Here is a 26136-nt window from a genome sequence, read left to right on the forward strand (position 1 = left end):
TTAGTGAAACTTCTGTGGCTTCCCTTGAGGTTTCCCCATTTTTTTTTCCATCTCTCTTTTTAGTTTATTTGCTTTGTATCTCTCGGCCATTAAGACAAGTTCCTCTGGGATACTCTGAAATTATTAAATGTGTTATTAGGATTCTGAGTTCCTTCCTACAATATGCTGAATAATCTTTAAATTGTTTCAGAGAAGCCCACAATCACAAGACATCTTTCAAAAAGAGGAAAAAAAAAAGGTCTTTCTTTGCCATTAAGTCCTAAATATGTCTAAGCTACAGAATCATGTGCCCATCCTTCTACTCCGTTTCTATTGTTTCCTAGCTGCCTAACAGTTCCTTTAACACATTTTTATTTTTATCTTTTTGTTTTATTTTATGTGTATGACTTTTGCCTACATGTATATCTATATACCACTTGCGAGTTTGGTGTCTGCAGAGGCCAGAAGGGATCCGGATTCTTTGGAACTAGAATTAGAGATGATCATGAGCCATCATGTGGGTATTGGGAATTGATCCGGGTTCTCTAAAAGTGTGCTTTTAATTGCCTTTTTTTTTCAAGACAGGGTTTCTCTGTGTTTTTGGAGCCTGTCCTGGAACTAGCTCTTGTAGACCAGGCTGGTCTCAAACTCACAGAGATCCGCCTGCCTCTGCCTCCCGAGTGCTGGGATTAAAGGCGTGCGCCACCACCGCCCGGCTTGCTTTTAATTGCTGAGCCATCTCTGCAGCTCCATTACATTTTAATATATATTTGATTTTGTGTATGTTCAAGCTCAGCCCAAGGACAACTCTTGGGAGTCAGTTTTCTCCTGTCACACTGGGGGATCTGGGGATCAAATTTAGGTTGTCAGCCCTACATGTACATGCCTCTACCTGTTGAGCCATCTAAATGACATATATATATATATATATATATATATATATATATTAATTGAATCATAAAACAGTAGGTAGGTTTCTACTATATGACTTTTTTTTTAAAAAATATTTATTTATTTGTTATGTATACAATATTCTATCTGTGTGTATGCCTACAGGCCAGAAGAGGGCACCAGACCTTATTACAGATGGTTGTGAGCCACCATGTGGTTGCTGGGAATTGAACTCAAGACCTTTGGAAGAGCAGGCAATACTCTTAACCACTGAGCCATCTCTCCAGCCCTTTTTTTTTTTACATCCTTCATTTTGGTCAACTCCTCTCTCTCAGTCTACCTCAGTCTGTTTTTTTGAGACACGGTTTTTCTCTATGTGGCTTTGGAACTCACTCTGTAGACCAGGATGGCCTTGAACTCATAGAGATCCACTTGTCTCTGCCTCTCAAGTGCTGGGATTAAAGGTGTGTGCCACACCACCCGGCTCCAACACCCCCTTTTGATGGTATCATTTCTCATGTATTCTGTCTCACCACTGAACATAGAGTGTTCCCACGGCTATCTATTGCTCACTCATATCACATTAGGTTTCTCAGTCATATACTCCCAAAGCTCACAATCATTGCCATGTCACAACCCTCATATTAGTGTTTTGTTATATATCTTACTTGCCAAGCAGGGCCTTCAGTACCTGACATAATGTACAACTAACACATTAATATAAAAATTTCTATAAGTTACAAATTCTTACCTGATTTGCTCTTTCCAGAATATTAATCAATTCAGTGGCAACCCTCCAATCATTTCTTGTGATAAGGGTAATTGACATACCAGTTCGCCTTTAAGAGGAAAAAAGTTCATATAATTTATTTTATACCATATACTCTTAATTTGGTTAATACAGAAAACAGAAGAAAAACAAGAAACCTCAACCTTTACACATATGTGTTATAGAGTAAATATCACATAAACTGCAATTTAGAATCTAAATAAAGTCATCTCTTTGCATTCAGTGGAGTTGGTTCCAGGACCCCACGAGGACATCAAATCAGAGGATACTCAAGACTCTTCCATAAAATGGTATCACATCTATGTACTGTCCTGTATAATGTAAATCATACCTAGATTACTTACTATATGCATACATATACACTCTACAAAAACAGATGTCATAATTTTTTTATCTTGGGAACAAAGACAAGAAAAAAAATCTGTTCACCACAGGTAGTTTTTTTTAATTTATTTACTTTTTTTAATTTTAATTTTATGTGCATTGGTGTTTTGCCTACTTGTATGTTTGTATGAAGTGCCAGATACCCAAATAGGAGTTACAGACAGTTGTGAGCTGCCATGTGGATGTTGGGAATTGAACTCAGAACCTCTAGAAGAGCAGCCACGGATCCTACACAGGTACTTTTTAAAAAATATTTTTGATTTATAGTTCATCAGACCTGAAACACAGAAATTCTGGGTTCAGAAGGCTGGTGGAAATTTCAGTTTAAAAACAGCCCAATGATTCAACAGGGATGAAAAGGTACTCTTCTCGGGGGCTGGAGAGATGGCTCAGTGGTTAAGAGCACCACCTGCTCTTCCAAAGGTCCTGAGTTCAATTCCCAGCAACCACATGGTGGCTCACAACCATCTGTAATGAGATCTGTGCCCTCTTCTGGCCTGCAGGAAGAGTACTGAGAATACTGTATACATAATAAATAAATCTTTAATGAAAAAAAAAAAAGAAAAGGTACTCTTCTCACGTTAGTGCAAATCTGAATACTTTGTTAATAACAATAAAAGTGATAGCTGAACACATTCACTGACGGAATACTGCAGGTTTAAAACATTAGCACAAACAAGTACATACTTGGGAAGCTAAGGCAAGAAGATCACAAAGTTCAAAGCTTGCCTAGGCAACTTAGTAAGACTGTGGGGTAGGGGTGTGGTGGGGGGAGTACAGAGAGGCCCAGGGATATGGCTTAGTGATAGAGCACTTCCTGGTTTGTGAGACCTTAAATTCCAGCCCCAGTACTAAAAACAACAACAAAACCCCCAAACACACAGGGGTTAGAGAGATGGCTCAGGAGTTAAGAGCACTGGCCACTCTTCCAGAGTCCTGGGTCTCCAGCAACCACATGATGGTTTACAACCATCTATAATGGGATCCTACACTCTTCTCATGTGCAGATGAACATTCAAATAAAGTGCTCATCTATGTAAACAAATCTTTTTAAAAGAAGAACAAAATGCTAAGTAACAACAAAAACAAAACACACAAAACCTATGACCAACAATTGAAAAGAACTTAAATTACGAGAAGCCAATCACTGCGGGATCTAGTTCATCCAGATAAAAAGGGATAAAGGAGTCAATAAGGGTCTAGAGGAGAACAGAACACATACAAGAGAATAAAATGGGTTTCTGCGAGAGTGAAGGGAATCCAGAACCAGAACTTCTCTCCTGGGCTGACCCAGCTGGCTTACCCCGCTCTCCCAGTACGTCCTACTCTATGTACATATTCTTCAATGTTCCGTGGAAAATCGTAATTGTAGACATGAGTGATATCATGGACGTCAAGACCTCGAGATGCTAAGTCAGTAGCGATAAGTATTCTCACTTTACCTAAAGAATAAAGGCAAATAAACACTAAACTTGTCTGGTAACAGCCAGTTGAAGACGTGAAATTTAATTAGATGATTATTGCTTATAGTGAAAGCAGAAAAGACTTATTTTTTTAGCAGTGAGGGAGGAAGGGGTCACCCACTTAGCCAGCCAGATCAGTCGAATCAACCCTGGCGATCAACGGGGTGACAGATGTCGCAGCCAGATCGCCCTCACACCCAAGAAAGACTTTAAAACTACTGGCAAGTCACAACACCACATACCACAGTTCAGCAAATGGTCCTCTCCTGAACTATCTGAACAAATGTGGGAAAGAGAAATGTTTCAGTGGTCTGAATGAAAATGGCCCCATAGACTCCTATGTTTAAATGCTTGGTCCCTGTAGGTATAATTTTAGGGAAGAATTAAGAGGTGTGGATCACTGGGAGAGGGTTTGAGGTTTCAGGAGCCTCCCCCCATTCCCAGGGCAGCCCTCTGCTTTAGAGAGCTCAGCTGCTGTGCCAACACCTTCCCTGCCTGCTGTCAAGCTCATGGTGAGGGGCTCCAAATAAAGCTTTTCTTTTATAGGCTGCCTTGGCCATGGTGTTTTAACACAGCAATAGCAAAGTAACTAAGACATACATCTTTCAGGGAAACTAATACAGTCTCAACTACAAGTTAGTATTCTGACGTCACTCATTCATGAATTGGTCTTTGTAGAGTTAGCTAGTTATTTCTCAGAAGCAGATATTAATATTCAGCCTATTTTGGGTTTACAAGGTGAGGACAGATTGAGAAATAGAAAATATGAAAAGATACCATCACTCAGTCAAGCCCAGGTACTGGAATCCCCGAAACTGCAACAGACAGCATTTATAACTCACCTGTCTTAAAGTTCTCTAATGCTTTCTCTCGGTCACTCTGTTCTCTGTTGCCATGCAGAGACTCCACTGATATGTGTCGGAGAATCAGGTCACTTGATAAGTGATCAGCACTGAACCAAAGAATAAAGTTAATGAACTTAAGTGCTTATTCTAATACCTTCATCAACTAGCAAACAGTCTGTCAACTTCCCCATTTGAAACTTTATATACAGAAACAGTCATGAGTAAGTCATCTGGATTGCTGATGATAAAGAAAGCACAAAGAAATACCTACACGGCTTTTCTGCTGACAAACACAATGACTTTATCTTTAGGTGACATATTCTCTAGGAAAGTTTGGATATGAGTTCGTTTCTCTTCTTCTGTGGTGATGATTATATTTTGCTTCACTGTACTTACAGCCTAAATAATTCAGAGAATATAAGTACATTAGTACCACCCACAAATGGCTCAAAATGCATTTATAATCAGCTAAGACTTTGAAAATAGAAAGGTAGTGAGCATAGCAAAATTATTATTTCTACTCAACACTTAAGCTCAGTCTTTGATTTTGATCACTTATTTACCCCCACTGAGTCTGGGAACACATGAATGATTGGCAGGCATGCTAAAAGCTACTGACTACTGTTGTAAGGACAACCATCAAGTAATATCATGTTTGTAAGCATTATATTCCTGAACTTTGCATATCAGACTTTCAGTGATGAGGCGATACAACATGATACTCAGGAAGTACTTTGTCAATTTAATACAAAATTGACTAGTGTCATTTTTTTTAACTAATAATAAATTAATTAAAAATCTCTTTAGATAAAAGAGATTATAGTAGAGATTAGTCAAGAATGAAGTACTCACATAGTTTTTCCTGAATGATTATCACTTTTCAGAGTATTAGTCTATATTTACTATTATTTTTTTATGTGTATGTGTGCAGAAACATTGAGTGTGGAGGCCCAAAGTCGACAAGATCTTCCTCAGTTGCTCCCCACTTTAATAAATAAGACAGGGTCTCTCACTGTACTTGGAGCTCTCTGACTTTGGCTAGTCTCACTAGTCAGTCAGCTTGTCCTAGGGAATCTGTCTTGGTGATTGCCACATCTGCCTAATTTTTCACTTCGGTTCTGAGGATCTGAATTCCACGCTTGAGTAGCAAGCACTTTATCCACTGAGCCCTCTTCCTAACCCCTCTATTTTCTAATACATATATATTTCTAATATGTATATATATAGAATTTAGTATATATGCATATTAGAAATATGCATAATATATTAGAAAAATATTTACACACACTCTGTAAACTAATTGAGTTGACGAAACAGACATATCAAAATCAGCTTTTTTTCCCCTTGTGTTGGGACTGAACCCAGAGCCTCATGGATGCTAAGTATCTACTCCATCACTGAAGTACATCCCACTGCCTTTATCTATGTTCTTTAAGTGTAATTATACAAAGTTTTAATAGAAATAAAAACAAGCTTACAACTAGATCCAAAGTACCAACATAGACAATCATTGGCTCTTTCAAATAAGACTGCGCAAGACGGCGGACAGCAGATGGCCAAGTAGCACTGGAAACAAACAAGATACACAAACATCAAAACTTTATTATAGGGGCTGGAGAGATGGCTCAGCGGTTAAGAGCATTGCCTGCTCTTCCAAAGGTCCTGAGTTCAATTCCCAGCAACCACATGGTGGCTCACAACCATCTGTAATGGTGCCCTCTTCTGGCCTTCAGGCATACACACAGAAAGAATATTGCATAAATAAATAAATATTTAAAAAAAAAACTTTATTATAACATGCTACCAATTTCTTTAAGCATGCTGTGTACCAAGCTACTCATGAAAGACATCTTTATGTTCCTAATCTCTGAAATCAGTCAAACAAATTTACAGTTAAATTCTACTGAGCTGTCCAGCTGCAGTCAAGCCTCTGGACAGAACTTTTCACTTATTCTTTGTTTATATTATCCAAAAGGTTAGGAATGCCTCTATAACATCAAATAAATTTTTACCTATAAAAGGGTAACAAAAGTTTAGTTGTGTCTCATCCTTTATAAAAGTCAAAACAAACAAACCACCAAAATTAAACAATCTATATTTATCACACAGTGTCAGCAAGGAAAATCAAGTGCTTAGGCCCATACAAATCATTTTAAGTATATTGGTCGAAGGCTATATAAGTTCATACTTTTCTTCAATATATATAAAATAATGAAATTGGTCCCCTTTTGTACCTTCATATACAATGAAATATAACTCCATTTTCTTGAAATGGTAGATAACAGAAAATGAAGTGATTTAGCATTTTTTCTACAGCCATTCAACTATCCTTTCTGTAAACTAAAAATTTTCCATTAATACACAAATGCATTTTATTTGATCAAATCTACCGTTTATTACCCCACCCCCAACTCCTACTAAATTCCTCTCTCCCACCTCCCAACTTCATACCTACACCCTTTTTCTGTGTCTTCTTTACACACACACACACACACACACACACACACACACACACACACCCTACTGAGTTCAAATGTGTTGCCACATGCATGCGGGTATAGGGCTACCTACCTTAGCATAAGAGCCTAACAGGGCCCCACCCCTGAAGAAAATTGGCTTTCTACTGGCAAGTGGCAACTGCCTTGAGTATCCCACCCCACGCTGTTTAATCCCTGCTACGATATTGACTCAGTCGATTGTATGCAGGTCTTGTGTAGCAACTGCTCACCATGTCCAGAAGACCCGTTTTAAAGTCCTCCCTGATCTCTGGTTTCTATATTCTTTCTGCTCAATTTTCTGTATATTTCATGAGCCTTGTGGGAGGAGGAGTCATATTATTTTAATTACACGCATATGTGTGCATGGGGATATGCTTATGATTGCAGGTGCCCCTACAGGCCAGAGGCATCAGACTTCCTGGAAATGGAGGTACAGGTGGTAGTGGATGCTCATATGTACCTGATGTGGATGCTGGGAACTGAATCTGGGTCCTCTGCATGAGCAACAAGCATTCGTGATTACAGAACCATCTTTCAAACAGAGAATATGGGCCTAGGAAGAATTTTTCTTTATAGATTACACAGACAATCATTGTTTCTCAGTTTTATGTCAGGAAAAGTAATCAGAAATCAAATATTTATCTCTAAAGATAAGTGATCATTTATTCAACATAAGGTCTTTCCAAGAAACACGACTTTCATGTAAAACCCTTTGTGAGCGGCTCAAGCAGGCAAAAGTACTTGCTGCCAAGGCTGACAACCTGATTCCATTCCTAGAACCCACATCGTGGCTGGAACCTACTCCTGCAAGTTGTCCTCTGACCTCTCTACATATGCCACAGTGCATACACACACACACAAACAAAAAAATAAGTATAGTTATGCCTTTAATTTCAACAATTGGGAGGCAGATCTCTGTGAGTTTGAGTCCAGCCTAGTCTACATGGAAAGTTCCAGGCTAGACAGAACTACATATTATTTCAAAAAAAAGGTAACAAAGCCGGGCAGTGGTGGTGCATGCCTTTAATCCCAGCACTTGAGAGGCAGAGGCAGGTGGATCTCTGTGAGTTCGAGGCCAGCCTGGTCTACAAGAGCTAGTTCCAGGACAGGAACCAAAAGCTACGGAGAAACCCTGTCTCGAAAATCAAAAAAAAAAAAAAAAAAAGGTAACAAAAATAACAAACCCGGGGGCTGGAGAGATGGCTCAGAGGTTAAGAGCACTGACTGCTCTTCAGGAGGTCCTGAGTTCAATTCCCAGCAACCACATGGTGGCTCACAAAAATAACAAACCCATTTATTATGTAGGAAAGGTATAATAGTCAAAGATAAAGTATTCATTGTTACATTCAAGAACCTCAAAGTACTTTCAAGTAATGCTCTGAAAGGTAGTTGAGAAAGTAACTTAATAGAATAAGTTTTTAATCTACTGATTTCTATTCTGAATACATACATAATTAGGTATACTTACCTTGTCATAATAGTCTGCCGGTCTGGGCGTACATCTAACAAAATCTTCATTATCTGGGGTTCAAATCCCATGTCCAACATCTTGTCTGCCTCATCTAAAACCTGTATTCAAAATTAAGAATGTGGCCAATCTCTTTTCTTTTTTTTTTCTCTTTAAGTATTTATTTATTATGTATACAGTGTTAGTTTCCACATCTGCCTACAGGCCTGAAAAGGTCACCAGATCTCATCATAAATGGTTGTAAGCCACCATGTGGTTGCTGGGAATTGAACTCACGACGTCTGGAAGAACAGTCAGTGTTCTTAACCTCTGAGCCATCTCTCCAGCCCCACAAATCTCTTTTCTAAACACTTACTTTCCCTATTATCTAAGACATTTCAACTTCTCAAGACCAGAATAAACTTTCTGTGGACAAAGAATGCAGACTGATTTGTTTCACTTGATTCCCAACAGTTTCTATGGCTACTGAATGAGAAAAACCGAATGTCTAACTTTCCTACTATGCTCAGCAGAATGGAAAATAGTTCCAGAATACAAAGCCCTATAAAACAGCCATCCCCTCCCCTATCTTTTACAAATTCAGTTCTTTTTCCTCCCAGTATTCCAAACCCTCACTCCATGATTACCAAATAGGTTACACTTTTCAGGTTGACAAAGTTATTCATTTGTAGGTCATTCAATCTTCCAGGAGTTGCAATAATGATGTCTACACCTTTTGAAACATCTTGTATTTGTCCATCTCTATCGCCACCACCATATACACAAACACTTTAAAAAAATCCAGAAGTTCATGTTTAAGCAAAGAACATCCCATCATAATGCAAAATTGCAACTAACCTAAGCATTTCGGTTACAGATAAGATGAAATAAAAGATTTGATGTTTTTAGCAGTAGCCACCCCATTATGCAAACTATCCACACTGCCAGCCTGTAGTGTCTCCTAAAAACAATATTTCTACATTTCTGAGCTTTATGACATGGCTATTGTTAATTAAATCAGATCCCTAAGGTATGAAACTAATGAAGATGTCAGAAGCTATGATAATAAAAGGTAAACTCAGAGCAAGAACTTGCTGTGTTATAATAGCACAGCAGTAACTTAAAATTTTATTTATTTATCTTTATTTTACATACATTGGTGCTTTGCCTGAATGTGTGTCTGTGTGAGGGTGTCAGATCCCCTGGAACTAAAACTACAGACAGTTGTAAGCTTCCATGTCGGTGCTGGGAATTGAACCTGGGTCCTCTGGAAGAGCAGTCAGTGCGCTTATTGACTAAGCAGTCTCTTCAGCCCCATACAGCAGTGATTTGAATAATACAATGTATTTTTGTTTTGCAACACAAGATTTTTCTGTGGAGCCCTGGCTGTCCTGGAACCCTCTCTGTTGAACAGGCTGGTCTTGAACTCAGAGATCCATCTGTCTCTGCCTCCTAAGTGTTGGGATTAGAGGAGTGTGCCACTACTGCCTGGCGATAGTGTATAGTGTATGTTTTTTAAGATTTATTTTTACTATTTTAAATTATGTGTTTGTCTGCACACAAGTACGTGCAAATAAGTGCATGTGCTCTTGTAGGTGTGGGATTTCCCTGGAGCTGAAGTTCTAAGTGGGTGTGTGCTGACTTAGTTATTAGGAACCGAACTTGGGTCTTCTGTAAGTGGGCAGGCACTCTTAACTGCTGAGCTAGCTTGTCAGTCCATAAAATGTACATTTTAAAGAATTAGAAGGCTTTTGAATGTTTACAACTCAAAAAATGATATTTAAGAAGCCCAGTGGTGGCACATTCCTTTAATCCCAGCACTAGGGAGGCAGAGAAAGGGAGACCTTTGTGACTTTGAGGCCAGCCTGACACACATAGTGAGTTCCAGGACAGCAAGAGAGACCCTGTCTCAAAAAAGAAAGGTTTGAGGAAATGTTTAATTCAACCTAAACATTACATAATTCATGGACATACCAAAGCATAACATGGTACCTCATTAATAAACATGATTTTATTGTTGTGTACCAATTGAAAATTAATTTGTAGAGCTGGGGTGATAGTTCAGGAGCTGAGCAATTGACAAATATGCACAAGACTGAATTTGAACCAAAGAAATACACACACACAATTTAAATAAAGTTACTACAAATGTGGAGGTGAATATAACACTCATATAGAAACGATTTACCTTTTAAGATCACTATATGAATATTTAGAACATTCAGCTTCTACTTGAAGGGCTAATTCCCGGGTTGGTGTAAGGACTAGCATGCCTGGTCCATTTCTTTGTTCTCTAGCTCTTTAAAAGGGAAACAATAACATTACGTTATTTGTCTCAAGTGCATGGCAAGGTCATTTAGAGTAAGATTTGTAATGATGAGTGTCAAAAGAAGCAGAAAAGACATATTTTTACTTTTTGGTAAAGGGTATGATTAGCCGGGCGGTGGTGGCGCACGCCTTTAATCCCAGCACTCGGGAGGCAGAGGCAGGCGGATCTCTGTGAGTTCGAGACCAGCCTGGTCTACAAGAGCTAGTTCCAGGACAGGCTCCAAAAACCACAGAGAAACCCTGTCTCGAAAAACCAAAAAAAAAAAAAAAAAAAAAAAAAAAACCCCAAAAAACAAAACAAAACAATAAAGGGTATGATTAAAAAGTTCCTCCTGTAGGCCAGGTGGTGGTGGTGCATGCCTTTAATACCAGCCTTTGGGAGACAGAGGCGGGCATTTCTGTGAATCTGAAGCCAATTTGATCTACAAGTCAGATGCCAGGATAGCCATAACTGTTACACAGAGAAACCCTGTCTCAAAATAAATAAATAAAAAGTTCCTCGTGTAGACTTAATTTTATTAATTACAATTAACATACCTAAAAAAATAAGCTGCTGGTATAAGTTTCTATAATTTTTTATTATAAAAGTAGAGCTACCATAAAATGACAAAAGCCAGAAAATAAGTCACATACACCACAAGTCCACTACCTCAAATATTTACTTGTTCATTTAACATGACATTTTTTTAACATTACATTTGAAATAATAAACATTTTTTTCATTGATTAGAACTATATTGGACAATACATTCATAGAAATTTAATTAAACAACATGATTTAGGACAATTTAGGCACTTTGATTCCAATGTTTTTTATTGACTTTTGGTAGACAGTATCTATTGCTTCCTAAAATGGTTTTATGATCATATACACCATAAGCATAGCCATATGCAGACTGGCAAAGAAGAGGCATCACTTTGACCAATGCAAGAAATGACAGAACTTAATTATAGTTTTTTGTTATATACTATTAAATCCCTAATAAGAAAATAGAGTCAAGGGAGTTCTTACAGTGGTTGAGAGTCTAGGTGGATAAATCCAGGCATTAAATAGGACAGTGTCTTCCCTGTTCCAGTTTGTGCTACTCCAATAAGATCTATTCCTTGTAGAACTATTGGCCACGCCTGTGACTGAAAAAAAAAGATCAATACTGAAACAAGAATCACAACTCCTCTTCCATCTGTTTGTGCCCATCAGCTCTAGGTTTTTAAACACATCTTGTCAGTCATTAGCAGTGCTGCAGGAGGTACTGGGCACATGCTATTAAGACACAGCTATTCCCTAGTGATTTAACTTCTAACATTTAACAGATATTATCTGGGGGGCAGTGTTCAATGAAATATTGGAGTTAACAAAAGCATACCTGAATTGGTGTAGGCTTTTTAAAGCCTGCTCTTTTAATGTTTTCCATAACTTCTGGGTAACTTTGAAAGGCATCTTCAAATTTACATATAGGGTTAGGGATAGGACGTTTCTCACCATCTTTCAAGTCATCACATGTTATATTAAAATTTTCTTTCCTTTATAGAAAATACAAGTATTAGTGGATTTGTTCAATTGACTTGAGAAAGAATATTTCTTTCTTTTTTCTTTTTTTGAGACAGGGTTTCCCTGTTTAACAGTCCTAGCTGTCCTGGAACTAGATCCTGTAGACCAGGCTGATCTTGAACTCACAGAGATCCGCCTGCCTCTGCCTCCCGAGTGCTGGGATTAAAGGTGTGCGCCACCACAGCCTGGCCCAAGAAAAGCACATTTCTTACAGTCAGTTCAGGTAATAGCCAGAAAGTCATCTGTGACTGATTAAAACCAGATTTTAAGGTGATATAGACTAAGAAATGGAGGGCTGGCCATGGTGGCACACAACTGGAATGCTAGCACTTGGAAGTGGAGACAGAAGGATTGAAAGTTTGAGGCCAGCTTGGGCTATACACTCTGTTTTAAAACAAATAAGTAAACAAATGAACAGACAAAAAAAGAAATAGGACTCTGTTTCCCTCTTAAATGAGGGTACAGAGGTAAAGGGAAACCTAATTCTGTGGGTGAATGAATGAATATGGAAAACAGGACCCAAATATGTGCATGATAATATAAAACTAGGCTAACAAATAGTCCTAAGATGAATTATTTGACCAAGGCTTAGCATTGTCTCAATCATCTCTCTGCTACACCTATTTTTTTTTTTTTTTGCAGAACCTCATGTGGACTTGGCTAGTCTCAAACTCCACACATAGCTTACACTGACCTTGAACTCTTTCCTCATCATCTTACCTCAAACTCCAAAGTGCTAAGATTACAGACATGCACTACTATGCCCACCCATTATTTTTACAACAAACTTATTTGTAAGATTTGTGTCAGTTTTTAAGGTTGCTATTAATGGGATGAAGAGATGGTTCAGTGGTTAAGAGTCCTATTTGTTCTTGCTATCACAGTTTGTAACTCCAGTTCCAGAAGATTTAACACCCTCTTCTGACTTCCTTGGAAACCTAATGTATGTGGTGTACATATATACATGCAGCCCAAACAATCACAGACTCATAAAAAAAATCTAATGACTTCAGATAAGAACTCAAGAGTTTAAGAAATTATTCTTTGTTTGTAGTAGACAGATAATTACAGAAAAGTACACCTGGCCAAAACTGAGAGAACAAACTGACTGTAATGTCCAGCTCCAATTGATAAATCTACATCTGAGACAAGCCCTACATCTCAGGCCAGAGGAACATCACCAAAGACAAGGTGGAATGATTATAAGAGCCAGAGGACCAGGTCACCTTTGGTGAAATTGCATCTTCTAAATATGAGAGTGAAGATGAAATCTCAAATATATCCCTAAATACCAGTTCACATGCCAAGACTGACAGGGGGAATTTCATAAGGTCCCACCCCCAAATGAAGAGCTATGGGAACTAATGAATGTTGAGGGAGGAAGAATCAGTCATCCCCAAGGACAAAGGCCCTAACTGGTTATTTACCACCAATAGTCAGCCCTGAAAACATACATATACACAACAAATGGACTCAGCAGGTTGCTTAATTCATGTAACAATGATATGTAATAGTAACAAAGAGAAAAAAAACCATGCATTTGAGAAGATGTGGAAGGGACACAGGAGGAGTTGGAGGGAGGAGAGGGAAGGGAGAAATGATGTAAGTACAGCACACATATATGAAATTTTTTTTTTTTTGGTTTTTCGAGACAGGGTTTCTCTGTGGTTTTGGAGCCTGTCCTGGAATTAGCTCTTGTAGACCAGGCTGGTCTCGAACTCACAGATGCACCTGCCTCTGCCTCCCAAGTGCTGGGATTAAAGGCGTGCGCCACCACCGCCCGGCCATATATGAAATTTTTAAAAATGAAAAGAAGTGCTGGCCAGATGGCTCAGTGAGTAAAGGTGCATGACAGTGAAGTTGATGCTCCATCCCTGAGACCCACAGAGTAGGGGAGAAGCAACTGCTGCAAGTGGCCCTTTGGCCTCCATATGTGCGCCAATGCCGTGCATATATGTATGCACACATACATGCATATAGAAATGTAATTCAAAAAAGCAATGGGATTCATTACAAAAGAAATTACCATATTAAAAACAATTTTTAAAAGCTTTTCACCTTTTCACTGTTAGCTGCGGACATAGCTAAGTTGTAGAGTACTGGCCTCGAATGCATGATGGTACACACTTATAATCTCATCATAAGGAAAGTAGAGGCAGGAGGATAATGTGACATACAGCAGCTCTTTTTTCTTTGAGACGGGGATTTGTATTCCAGACTGTTATCAATCTCATTATATAGACAAGAATGATCTTCAACTTCTGATCCCTGCCTTTATCTAGAAGTCTGGGATTGCAGGCACGTGTCATCTTGCTGTCATGATACTAGGAACCAAACTTAGGGTTTTGTGCATGCTAGGCAAGCATTCTACCAATTGAGCTATCCCTAGTCCTAGAGTAACTTTTTCATTTGGCAGGGGTGAGGCGGGGAGGACCAAATGCAGAGTATTGCACATGCCAGGCACGTACTCCCTACTACTGAGGCGCACCTCCAGCCCTAGTATACTTTTGTCAGAATGCATATACTTTAAAATAATAATAAAAGTATAGCAAATATATAAACTAGTAGCAGTTGTCTATTCTCAGCATAAAGTTTTATAAGCTGTACGTAAACATAGTATACTCTGACTAGCATAGCTTTTGTTTACCACCGTCATGTCACCACATACATGTGAACAATGCATTGCATTGTTTATTGCAGCTACAATCACTTCAAAATAGTATTTCTTCAGGTACGTTATAATCTGTGGGGTCACTATCATGCAGTTTGAGGTTTGTTACATCCCCAGCATTGCATTTAGTTCCTCAGCTATAAGAACCACAGTAAGTGTTCAGGTGCTATCTATGGCCTCTGAGACACAAACAGACCAGCTTCCATCATCACAATTGGACATTTGTTGTTGTTTGTGACAGTCTTGCTGACCTTGAACTCATGATTCTCCTACCTCTGCCTCCTGAGTGCTGGGATTACAGGCATGTGCCACCATGCTCCACTATAGTATTTGACAACACTGCTCTAAAACTCGACACGTAAGATGCAGCCAAGGTTTCAGTCGAGCAAACATGAAAGTTGGGAATAGTGTTACAATACAACCATTCAAAATCCTTGCCTAACAAGTCAATAGTAAGAACCTAAGAACACTGAGGTAATGAAACAACTACCCACCTCCAGTTGTCTATCTGCACTTGTGACATTGAGCTGGTCGTTGCTGATTCTATGTAAAAGTTTTTCTTAATTGGAGGTAAATCTGGGACAAAGATGACAATCCAAACTTAGATAAAAACGAGAATGTACATTTACTAACACTTATTCAAAACTACAGATTTCAAACTAGAATGATATTAAGTTTTCTATGCATACAGTTTTTGATAGTTCCACATGTTGCTGTCTAGGCTTATGCCAGTCTAAAAGATCTCCTTTTGGTTTCTCTTTCAACTATATTTTTTTTACTCAGGAAGGAATCTTTTAAAAAATATTTGTATTTTGTTAGTTATTATATATGTGTATGCATGTCTCTGTGGGCCTATGCCATGTGTATAGGAGCCTGTGGTGGCCAGAAAAGGCAGTTAGGTCCTTTGGCGGTTGTGAGTCACCCAACAAGTGTGCTGGGAATTGAACTAGGGTTCTCTGCCAGAGCAGCAGGTATCCTTAACCATTCAGGCATGTCTACAGCCTCCAGGAAGGAATCTTTTACATTAAAGGAAAGGAAAGCATGATTTTTTTTCTATGCATGGTCTCACTGTGTAGCTTTGACTGTCCTGGAGCTCACTATGTAGACCAGGTTGACTTCAAACTAACAAGAGATCCACCTGCCTCTGCCTTCTTCATACACTCTGAATGCTGCGATTAAAGTGTATAACACTGGGCCTGGCTGGAGAGCATGATTTTTAAAGAAGCCCAACTTACTGCAACAGATGAATTTGCTTTAAAACATTTTAGATCGATTTTAATTTTTCTTCAAAGGTCCATAAAATTAGTTTAAAATCTTTCAGATTTATTTATTTTATTTATTTAGTTTTGGAGACAAAATTTCATTATGCAGCTCTGGCTGGCCTTAAATGTAAGAGATCTGCCTGCCTTTGCCTCCTGTGTGCTGGGAATAAAGGATACTTTTATTGTGTGTATGAATGTGTATCTGCATGTGGAAATGTGAGTGAGGCTTGCAGGTCACGGCATTGAATTTCCCCTGGAGCTGATTCTTAGGAACCAAACTCCTGTCTTCTTCAAGTGCAGTACATACACTCTTAATCAAGCCATCTCTTCAGGCCCACACCATTAGCGTTTATTTTTTGTAATGTTGATAACCAAACCCAGACCTTCTTGTTCAGAAACTTTCTCTACCACTGATCCACAAATTCCCAGCACCCATACTTTTTGGCCTTAAATATAAATCCTCAATTTTCTGAGGTTGTCTCTGTCTGGCTGAGTCTCTCTTTGTGTGAGCATAGTGTATGCATGCATGCATATATGTATGTATGTGCAAGCCAGAGAATGCCGGAGGGTGTCCTCCTTAGTTGAACTCTCATTGAATTTGAAGCTCTCCAACTGGTTAGACTGGCTGGACAGTGAACTCTTAGGATCTACTTGTCTCCATGCCCCAAGCCATGAGATTTCAGACGATCAGCACCCATCTTGCTTTATATGTGGTGTTGGAGATCTGAACTTGGTCCTGCTGCTTATGTGACAAGCTCTGTTATGGCTCTGCAGCCCCTGAGGATGTAAAAGCACCTCTTCTAAGTTTAAATCCTTACACAGTGCCCCATAGCGCATCAACTGCCTAAAAACTTAACATGCAGAGGTTCAGGCCCACATGATGATATAGTCACTAACACTTTGATTAATTTATTAATAGTGCATTATTTTTGTGTATATGTGAAGTATGTGTGAGTGTGTATACAAACATCTCTGTGTGAGAGTATGTTGCGGTGGGATGGAATGCACCATCTATGTGTAGATGCAGAGCGCATGTCCACACCGAGGCTATGGTGAAGGCTGCCTGCGCTGTGACACATGTGAGCACGGCCCGAATCGCTTCACATCTATTATGCTTCTGACTTTGAATTAATGTTTGGTCACTGAGTGTCCAGAAACCTTGTACTGTTGCCACATTTTTCATGACCCTTAAATTCAGTTACATGGGGGGCTGGAGAGATGGCTCAGTGGTTAAGAGCACTGACTGCTCTTCTAGAGGACCCGAGTTCAATTCCCAGCACCCACATGGCAGCTCACAACTGTCTGAAGATCAGTTCCAGGGGATCTGACACTTCACACCAATGCACATAAAATAAAGTTAAATAAACCATAAAAATATTTAAAAAAAAATTCAGTTACATGATCCTACATGGGTCTTGACTCACAGGTTAAGAAGCTGGGTTACAGAAGACATGAACTTCAGTAAAGAAATAGCATCACTGCCCACAAATGGTAGGATACAGCACTGACCTGCCCACTTTTTCTTTTCCCACTTCAAAGCATCTTCTCGAATTTGGTCCCAATCTATCAATGGCTGATCTTCTGTTACACTGTCACTTGTGCTGGTATCTGCTTCAACAGAAGGTTGGAATTCAATATCTGTTAAAAGATTTTTACAAAATTAGCTTTGAAGTAAATCCTGACAGCACAAAATCCCCAATGCAATATTTTTGTGTTTATTTATATGAGGATATTAATATTTGAAATGTAAAGAAATCTGTAATTTCCAGGGTCTAGGTTCTATGTAAACACAAGCAAGAACGAGGACCAGATCTGGATCCCCAGCCCCATGTCTGTTCCAGATCTGGATCCCCAGCCCCATGTCTGTTCCAGATCTGGATCCCCAGCCCCCATGTCTGTTCCAGATCTGGATCCCCAGCCCCATGTCTATTCCAAGTGGGCATGGAGGTCCTCCTGGATCACAGAACTAGGGAGGTAGACACAGAGGTTCTCCAGAGCAGGCTGGCTAGCTCGAGTAGCCCAGTCAGTAAAGTCTGCATTCAGATCAAAGACCCTACCTAAAATAGGTGGCGAGCACTCAGATCTACTGCTGGCCCCTGAACAAAAGTCAGAGCACACACACACACAGGACCAATCTTTACCCTTAATACTAAAGTGTGCATTAGAGTTCTCTCATTTTAACTTACCTGTGGCTAAAAGTAAAACTAGATTTAACCATAATAGTTAAGTAGCCATAGGTATTATGCATGTTTTTTACATCCATTTATTTTTGCTTATTTTTACAGTATGTGTATATATGTGTGCACTCACATGCCCCTGAATATGCCATGGGGTACAAGTCACAGGACAACATGTAGGAAGTAGTTTTCCCTTTCTACTATATGTGTTCTGGGGATAGAACTCAGGTTAGTTTGTTATTCTTGGTGGCAAGCACCTTTACTGACATTATGTAATTTAAAAAAGCCAAAGTAATCTAGCCCTTTACTGAAAAAATGTGTAGATCTGGAACATCTAAAGCCTTGCCTGAGGAAAGGAATCAAGTATGATGTTTATAACACTGAAAAAGAACCAGGTATGGTAAAGCGCATTTGTATTCCCATTTCTCCGGAGGCTGAGGTGAATGGATTATGAATTTGAGATCACCTTGTCCTACATATGGAGACTCCGCATCACAGAAGAGAATAAAACTAATAAAAATAATGGTAAAAAGTATCTTTAAAATACGACAGGAAAAAATCAATGAAATAATTCCTAATAATATTCTGCTATACTTATAGACTGGAGCCTAGTATAACTTCACCAGAGAGGCTTCATTCAGTAACTGATGGGAGAAGACCCAGGGCCAAAACATTAGGTGGAGCTCAGGGAATCCCACAGAAGAGGGAAAGGAGGGACTATAGGAGTCAGAGGGGTCAAAGACATCAGAAGAACAAGGCCCACATAATCAACCAGGGCTCATACGGGGCTCACAGAGACTGAAGCCATCAGGGAGCCTGTAAGGGTCTGACCTAGGTCCTCTGCATATGTGTACAGTTATGTAGCTTGGAGTTATTGTGGGACTTACAGTGGGAGTGGGGGCTGTCTCTGACTCTTTTGTCTGCTATTGGGGCCCTTTTTTTCCCCACTGAGTCAGCCCTAATATGAAGGTTTGTACCTAGTCATATTGTAACATGTTAGACCATGTTTGGTTGATATCCATGGGAGGCCTGCTTTCTTCTTTAAGGGAAATGAAGGAGGAGTGGATCGGAGGGAGAGGGGAGGTATGGGAAGGGCCTGGAAAGAGAGGAGGGAAGGAAAACTGTAGTTGGGATGTAATATATCAGAGAAGAATAAATAAAATTAAAAAATATCCAGAGCAGCTGGGCATGGTGGTACATGCCTTTTATCCCAACACATGGGAGGCAAAGGCAGGCAGATCTTTATGGGTTCAAGGCCAGCTTGGTCTACAAGAGTTCCAGACCAGCCAAGGGCTACATAGTGAGAATCTGTCTCAATAACAACAGCAATAACAACAATAGACTAAAGCACTTAAGTGTGTAAAGATTACTTACCAAGTTTGTGTCCTGGAATGTAATTTTGTTGTTTTTTAACAACATTATCTATCACTGTTTTTGCTTTTGTTTGCATGGCTTTATTGCCAAAAATTTTGATTTCTGCCTCAGGACTTCCTTTTATTACCTAAATAAAAAGGGAGAAACAAAGGCGAGATTGAAGTCTCCTCATCAAGCCTAATAATTACTCTACTTCAAATAGTAAGAAAGAATGTAAACATGGTCTTGCTACTATTCCATATCCAGTTTGACTGGGATCCTATGTCTCCTGATGGGTAACAATGACAATCTGTGAACTTAAATTCAGAAAATAAAACAATTCAGGGGCTGCCCAGATGGCTCAGCAGTCAAAGAAACTCGCTCCCAAAGCCTGGGAGTTCAATCTCTGGATCCCACTGAAGATGGGAGTGAACCAATTCTGTAAGATTTCTCTGAATGCCACACACAACCCTCTGGTGTTTGTGCTCCCCGCTATATAAAAAATAAATTGAAAATAAAAGGATTCTCTAAGTAATACATGTATGCAATGATAGAGTTAGTTTTGCTTTTAGTTTAGTTTTTTTGAGACAGGGTTTCTCTGTGTAGCCTTGGCTGTCCTGGAATTCAATCTGTAGACCAGGTCAGCCTTCAACTCAGAGAGCTGCCTGCCCTTGTCTCCTGAGTGTTGGGATAAAAAGTGTGCATCACCACTGCCCTGCAGATTTAGGTTTTCTTTTTCCTTTTGGTTTTTTGAAACAGGGTTTCTCTGTGGTTTTGGAGCCTATCCTGGAACTAGCTCTTGTAGACCAGGCTGGTCTTGAACTCACAGAGATCCGCCTGCCTCTGCCTGGGATTAAAGGCGTGTACCACCACCGCCCGGCTCAGATTTAGGTTTTCAAGAACTAGGATAGAATACAATTTATTACACCACTGAGGACTGAATCAAGAGCTTCACACAGGCCAGGGAACTATCTCCCAGCCCTTTTTCCACTTTGTATTTTGAGACAGAGTCATGCTAATTTACCCGGGGTTGTCTATGAACTCACACTGTAGCCCAGGCAGGCCTTGAACTTGTGATCTTCCTGAGCAAATGGGTTTATAGCCCACAGCACCAGGGCTAGCAAATGACATATTTAAATGTACTTATCAATATTTATCTTGAAAACTACTCTAAGTCAAGTGTTGTCTTTCTTGGCTGGTTATTCAATGTTTGTCAACTCCAGGGTTTACAGATATAAACACCTCTGTGTTAAGTGCTAAATGAAGCCATTATAAGATGCTGGGAGGATGTCATAACTTGGCTCGTCTGAAGCTCAGCAGAAGTTGCCTAGAAAGAGACAACTACAGGGTGACAATGTGAGGAAGTATATGGCAGTCTTCAAATATGGCAGGCCAAGTGGACTATGCCAAGGAGTCTGGGATTACCAGGCTTAGATCTTAGCTGCTGCGGGTAGTGTACACATGTAATTCCACCATTCACAAGCTGAAGGACAGGAGACTCTGGAGTTATAGGGCCAGTTTGAACTAAACACCATGTTCCAAGCCAATCTGTGCTGAAAATTGAGACCTTGGGTTGGGCTGGTGAGATGGTTCAGTGGCCCAGTGACCTGAGCTAGATCTCTAAGAACCACATACTGAGAGAACCGACTCCTGAATGCTGTTCTCTGACCTCCACATGTCACAGGTGCTAGTATACTAATGCACACATATGTACAGACTCACAAATAAATATAATAAAAATAAAGGGCCTGATATGTATTTCTGTGGTAGAATGCTTGCCTAGAATACATACGAGACTGTGGGTCCAATCCCCAGTACCCCAACTAAATAGCTTTAAAAAAAATATCAAAGACTAGAGAACCACCAAAGGTTCTTATGCAGAAAAGGAACTATATGACTATATTTCAGGGAGACTCCTCTGACTAGTGGGGAATGGTAAGGAGACTAGAAGAAAGCTGGACAACTAAGGGAAGATGAAAACCATGGCATCTCCCTGCAAAATACAGGGTAGAGATGAGACTCTGCAGAAGACAAGGGTTGCTTTCTTGGCCTGAGAGTTCAGTGATGCCTTTCACTGTCAGTACGATAAAGAACATGAAGAGCCTTGACATCTCACTTCACCATGTTAAGCACAAAGCACATGCTAGTCAGGGGCTCCTTATGAAGAGCTATGCTCTCAGGGGTCAAGAACCAATCACTTACCTGTATTCTAGTGTTTGTTGTGTTTTGAATTTCTCTAATTTTTGACCCACCACGACCTGTTTAAAAAAAATAAAGAAATCTATGATTATGAACTGAAATCTATGTAGTTCCCTCAAAGGCCTTTGTGTGGCTTGCTTGTACCTTGAGGATTTGCTTGGGCCCAATCTTGTATATACCACTTCCATTTGATAATAAACTGCTTCTAGGCAAGTCCTACTTGACTTGGTGGCCCACTGTCAAACATTCAGTTTACACTAAGACCCAATAGTAGACCAATATCCCTCCTTCAAAGGGAGAAGAATATGCAGATGATGGTTGAGCCTTGCTCCAAAATCTAAAAGGTCTTCTGTGATTCACCTAGAGGGGCCTGTCAAAGGTCCAAGCAGCATCCCTATCAGCCATGGACACCTCAAGTACCATAGGTCTTGCTGGATCATATGGTCCAAGTGGTAGAGCAGCCTGCACTGCAGCCTGGACCTGTTGAGGAGCTTTCTCTTGTTCCAGGCCCCACACAAAGCTAGCAGTTTTCCAAGTCACTTTAGTGTGGGACAGAGTAGCACACCCAAGTGAGGAATGTGCTGTCTTCAGAATCCAAAGAGACCAGTAAACATTGTGCTTGGTGGTGGGAAGGGACAGCTTCAAAAATTTATCCTTCATCTTAGAAGGAATATCTCTGCATGCCCCCATACCACTGGACTCCTAAGAATTTCACTGAGGTAGAAGGCCGTTGAATTCTTGCTGGATTTATTTCCCATCCTCTGATATGCATATGTGTTATCAAAGTGGTTGCTACCTCCTGCTCACTTGATCCAATCAGCATAATGTTATAAATATAGTACACCAGATTGATATTTTGTGGAAGAGACAAACGATCAAGATCTTTTCTAAGTTATGACACAGAGCGGAGAAAACTGTAAAGGTATACTCTTGCCCTTGTCAACTGAAAGCAAATTGTTTCTGGTGGTCCTTATGGTCAGGTACTGAGAAAAAGGCATTTGCTAGATCATACCAAATACCAGATGTGTTAATTTGCTCAAGTAAGGACACTCTACATCTGGTACAGCCGCTGCAACTGGAGTTACTACCTGATCGAGTTGTTGATAGTTGTCACTCTCCACAACCCATCTGTCTTCTGCACTGGCCGGATAGGAGAGTTAAAGGGGAGAGAGAGGGGGCTGGAGAGATGACTCAGAGGTTAAGAGCATTGCCTGCTCTTCCAAAGGTCCTGAGTTCAATTCCCAGCAACCACATGGTGGCTCACAACTCTCTGTAATGGGGTCTGGTGCCGTCTTCTGGATTGCAGGCATACACACAGACAGAATATTGTATACATAATAAATAAATAAATATTTAAAAAAAAAATAAAGGGGAGAGAGATGTGTGGGAGCCAACACTGAATGCATCTTTCAAGTTCCTGACGGTGGCATTAATTTCTGCAGTTCCTTCAGGGATGCAATATTGTATTTGGCTCACTATTTTCTTTAACAGAGGCAACTCTAACCCTTCCACACATAATAGCCGTCACTCCACAGGTCAGGGAACCAATATGAGAATTCTGTCAACTTCTAAGTATATCAATCCTAATTATACATTCTGAAACTGGGGAAATATAACCACCAGATGAGTTCAGGGACCGACTATGAGTTGGACACCAGCCAAAACTCCATTAGTTACCTGACCTCCATAATTCCCTACTTTAATGGGAGAGCCACAATATTCCTTGAGATCTCCGGGAATCAGTGTCCATTCAGAACCAGTATCCAAGCAATCCCAGAAAGTTGTTTCCTTTCCCCTAGTGTACAGTTATCCTTATAAAAGGCTGTAGGTCCCTCTGGGGAAGAACTGGAGAAAGGCCAACTGTGAATGGAAATAAGGCTGGGTGTCTCAACTGGTCTTCTGTAGAATATGCGGGAATCCCAAAGAGGTAGGCTCCATTGCAAGTGAAGGAATGGATTTTCTGGCAAGGCGCGGGCAAGCAGGCAAAGAAGGAACACTTCCTTCTTCCATTGTCTTTATATAGGACTCCAGCAGAAGGTATGGTCCCTCCTGCCTCAAGATCTGGATCACAAGTGTGCCCTCCATTCTGTACTTCAATTCATTCCAGATATAGTCAAGTTGACAACCACGAATAGCTATCACACAGGGTCTCACTATATAGTGCCAACCTGCCTGATCTTGGTATATAGACCAGAAGTACTTCTACCTCCAGAGGGCTGGGGTTAAAGGCCTACATCACCATGTCCAACTTTATCCTTCTTTAAAAAAGGTAATTAGCAGCTGGGCAGTGGTGGCACACACCTTCAATCCCAGCACTTGGGAGGCTGACGCAGGTGAATCTCTGTGAATTAGAGGCCAGTCTGGTCTACAGGAGCTAGTTCCAGGACAGGCTCCAAAGCTACAGAGAAACGCCCCCTGTCTTGAGAAAAATATATAATAATCAGCAGTACTTGGTATTGAACCAAGAGCTTTGTGCATGCTAGGCTCCACGGACCCATATCACTACCGCTAGGATGGCTATTATTTAAAACAAAGACACATGTTTGGTAAGGATTTGGACAAATTGGAAAACAAACAAACAAACAAAAAACCCTACCATCTAATCCAGCAACTGCCACGTCTGAGTGCACATGTAATAAGAATTAGAAGCATGGTGGCGAATATCTCCACTGCTGTGCTCACAGAGGTGCTACTCACCAGAGTGAAGAACTGGAAGCCACTCATACATCACCAAGGCATAGTGAATAGCCACAGCAGTGAAGAAATGGAAGCCACTCATACATCACCAAGGCATAGTGAATAGCCACAGCAGTGGAAGAGACACACAATAAGGAGTTAACTTTCTGTCTTAAGGAAATTCTGTCAGATACCGAGAAACAGATGATGACTGTGGGCATTATTTCAGCACAGTGAGCCCATCTCAAACTACCGTGTCTTGATTCTACTTGAGGATCTAAAATAAAATGCTCCAGCAGCACAGAAAGTTGATGCAGAGGTCCAAGCACAAGGAAAAGTGAGTTGAGAAATGGCATAGTTCTAACCATGGGAGAGCTGGGATACAATCTTCCATTTATCGCTAATACTGAACTATATATTTATTTTTAAATACAAAAATAAGGTGAGGCTGGGTAGCCGATTAAGGGGAAGGTATTTGCTTAACCTTTATGAAGCTCTGGGTTCAATCCTGAGCACCAACAGGAAGGAAAAGAGACTGAAGAAGCCGGGCAGTGGCGGCACACGCTAATCCCAGCACTTGGAAGTTCAAGGCCAGCCTGGTCTACAAGAGCTAGTTCCAGGACAGACTCCAAAGCTACAGAGAAACCCTGTTTCCAAAAAAAAAAAAAAAATCTGGTGAGGATCCTGTTCAAATACTGGGATTTTTTTTTTTTTTTTAAATTTTCGAGACAGGGTTTCTCTGTGGTTTTGGAGCCTGTCCTGGAACTAGCTCTTCTAGACCAGGCTGGCCTCGAACTCCCAGAGATCCGCCTGCCTCTGCCTCCCGAGTGTTGGGATTAAAGGCGTGCGCCACCACTGCCCGGCTCAAATACTGGGATTCTTGCTCAGATTCTTCGGGCATGAGCCTTGGAAACGGAATCTGTTTACTCCAGTAAACAGCCTTAAAAATACGATAAATATGCTACAACGCAGGTTTTTAGAACTAAAAATATTAACTTCAAGGACCCAGGGAACAAAAAACTGTAACTGGAGCTAGGAATTAACGCCAGAGGGAAACATCCCCAACACTTCATGCATCTCGGATAAGCTGAACATTGCAATCCTAGGACTCCCTGGTGCAGCTTTCCGCAGTTCAGTTCACCTTAAGCTAAACTATGGCAAAGCCCAGGCGCTGGCTTGTCACTACCGCACCCTCTGGGCTCACCCTCGAGGGCACCCAGCTTCACCGCGGACCCCGCGCGAGTCTCCCAGGAGGTTCTCTCCCGCACACCCCGCCGGCCGCCCCAGAACCGCGTCCCGCGCTGCTCCCGCCGCCTCCGCCGCCCACCCGCGCTCACCTATCACCGCGCCCACCACGTCGTTCTTCACCCCGAAGCAGAGCGGCGGTTCGCGGCGGCTGGCGGCGGCCGTGGCCTCGGCGGTAGCACCCGCTGGCTCTCTCCAGCCGCCGGCAGCCCCTCTGCTGCTGCCGACCCGGCCCCTCCGGTTAGGTTCCTCCGCCGCCGTCCGACCGGCGCTGCGGGACCCCGCCGAGCTTCGCCGGGGAGCAACGCCCGAGGAGGAAGCGTTGGCTGCGGATTCCCGCCTAGACATGGCTCTCAGGAGAGCCGCGCGTCGCACGTCG

General features: G+C 40.9%; 1 protein-coding gene across 1 annotated transcript; it reads right to left on the reverse strand.

Annotated features, from left to right (window-relative positions):
• Ddx43 (DEAD-box helicase 43) lies at positions 1-26136 on the reverse strand. The gene is made up of 16 exons (XM_041679890.1): positions 25850-26136; positions 21840-21895; positions 19659-19785; positions 17617-17745; positions 15340-15421; positions 11990-12146; positions 11638-11756; positions 10486-10596; positions 8945-9086; positions 8319-8419; positions 5831-5918; positions 4624-4751; positions 4350-4459; positions 3348-3486; positions 1622-1709; positions 1-114 (listed from the first exon to the last, which is right to left on the reverse strand). Exons 1-16 carry the CDS (start codon positions 26103-26105, stop codon positions 1-3), a joined length of 1947 nt encoding a protein of 648 aa, XP_041535824.1. The 5' UTR covers positions 26106-26136.

Source organism: Microtus oregoni, unplaced genomic scaffold (genome assembly GCF_018167655.1).
Source record: "Microtus oregoni isolate MIOR12 unplaced genomic scaffold, Mior012 000032F_ref0000030, whole genome shotgun sequence".
Classification (NCBI taxonomy): domain Eukaryota; kingdom Metazoa; phylum Chordata; class Mammalia; order Rodentia; family Cricetidae; genus Microtus; species Microtus oregoni.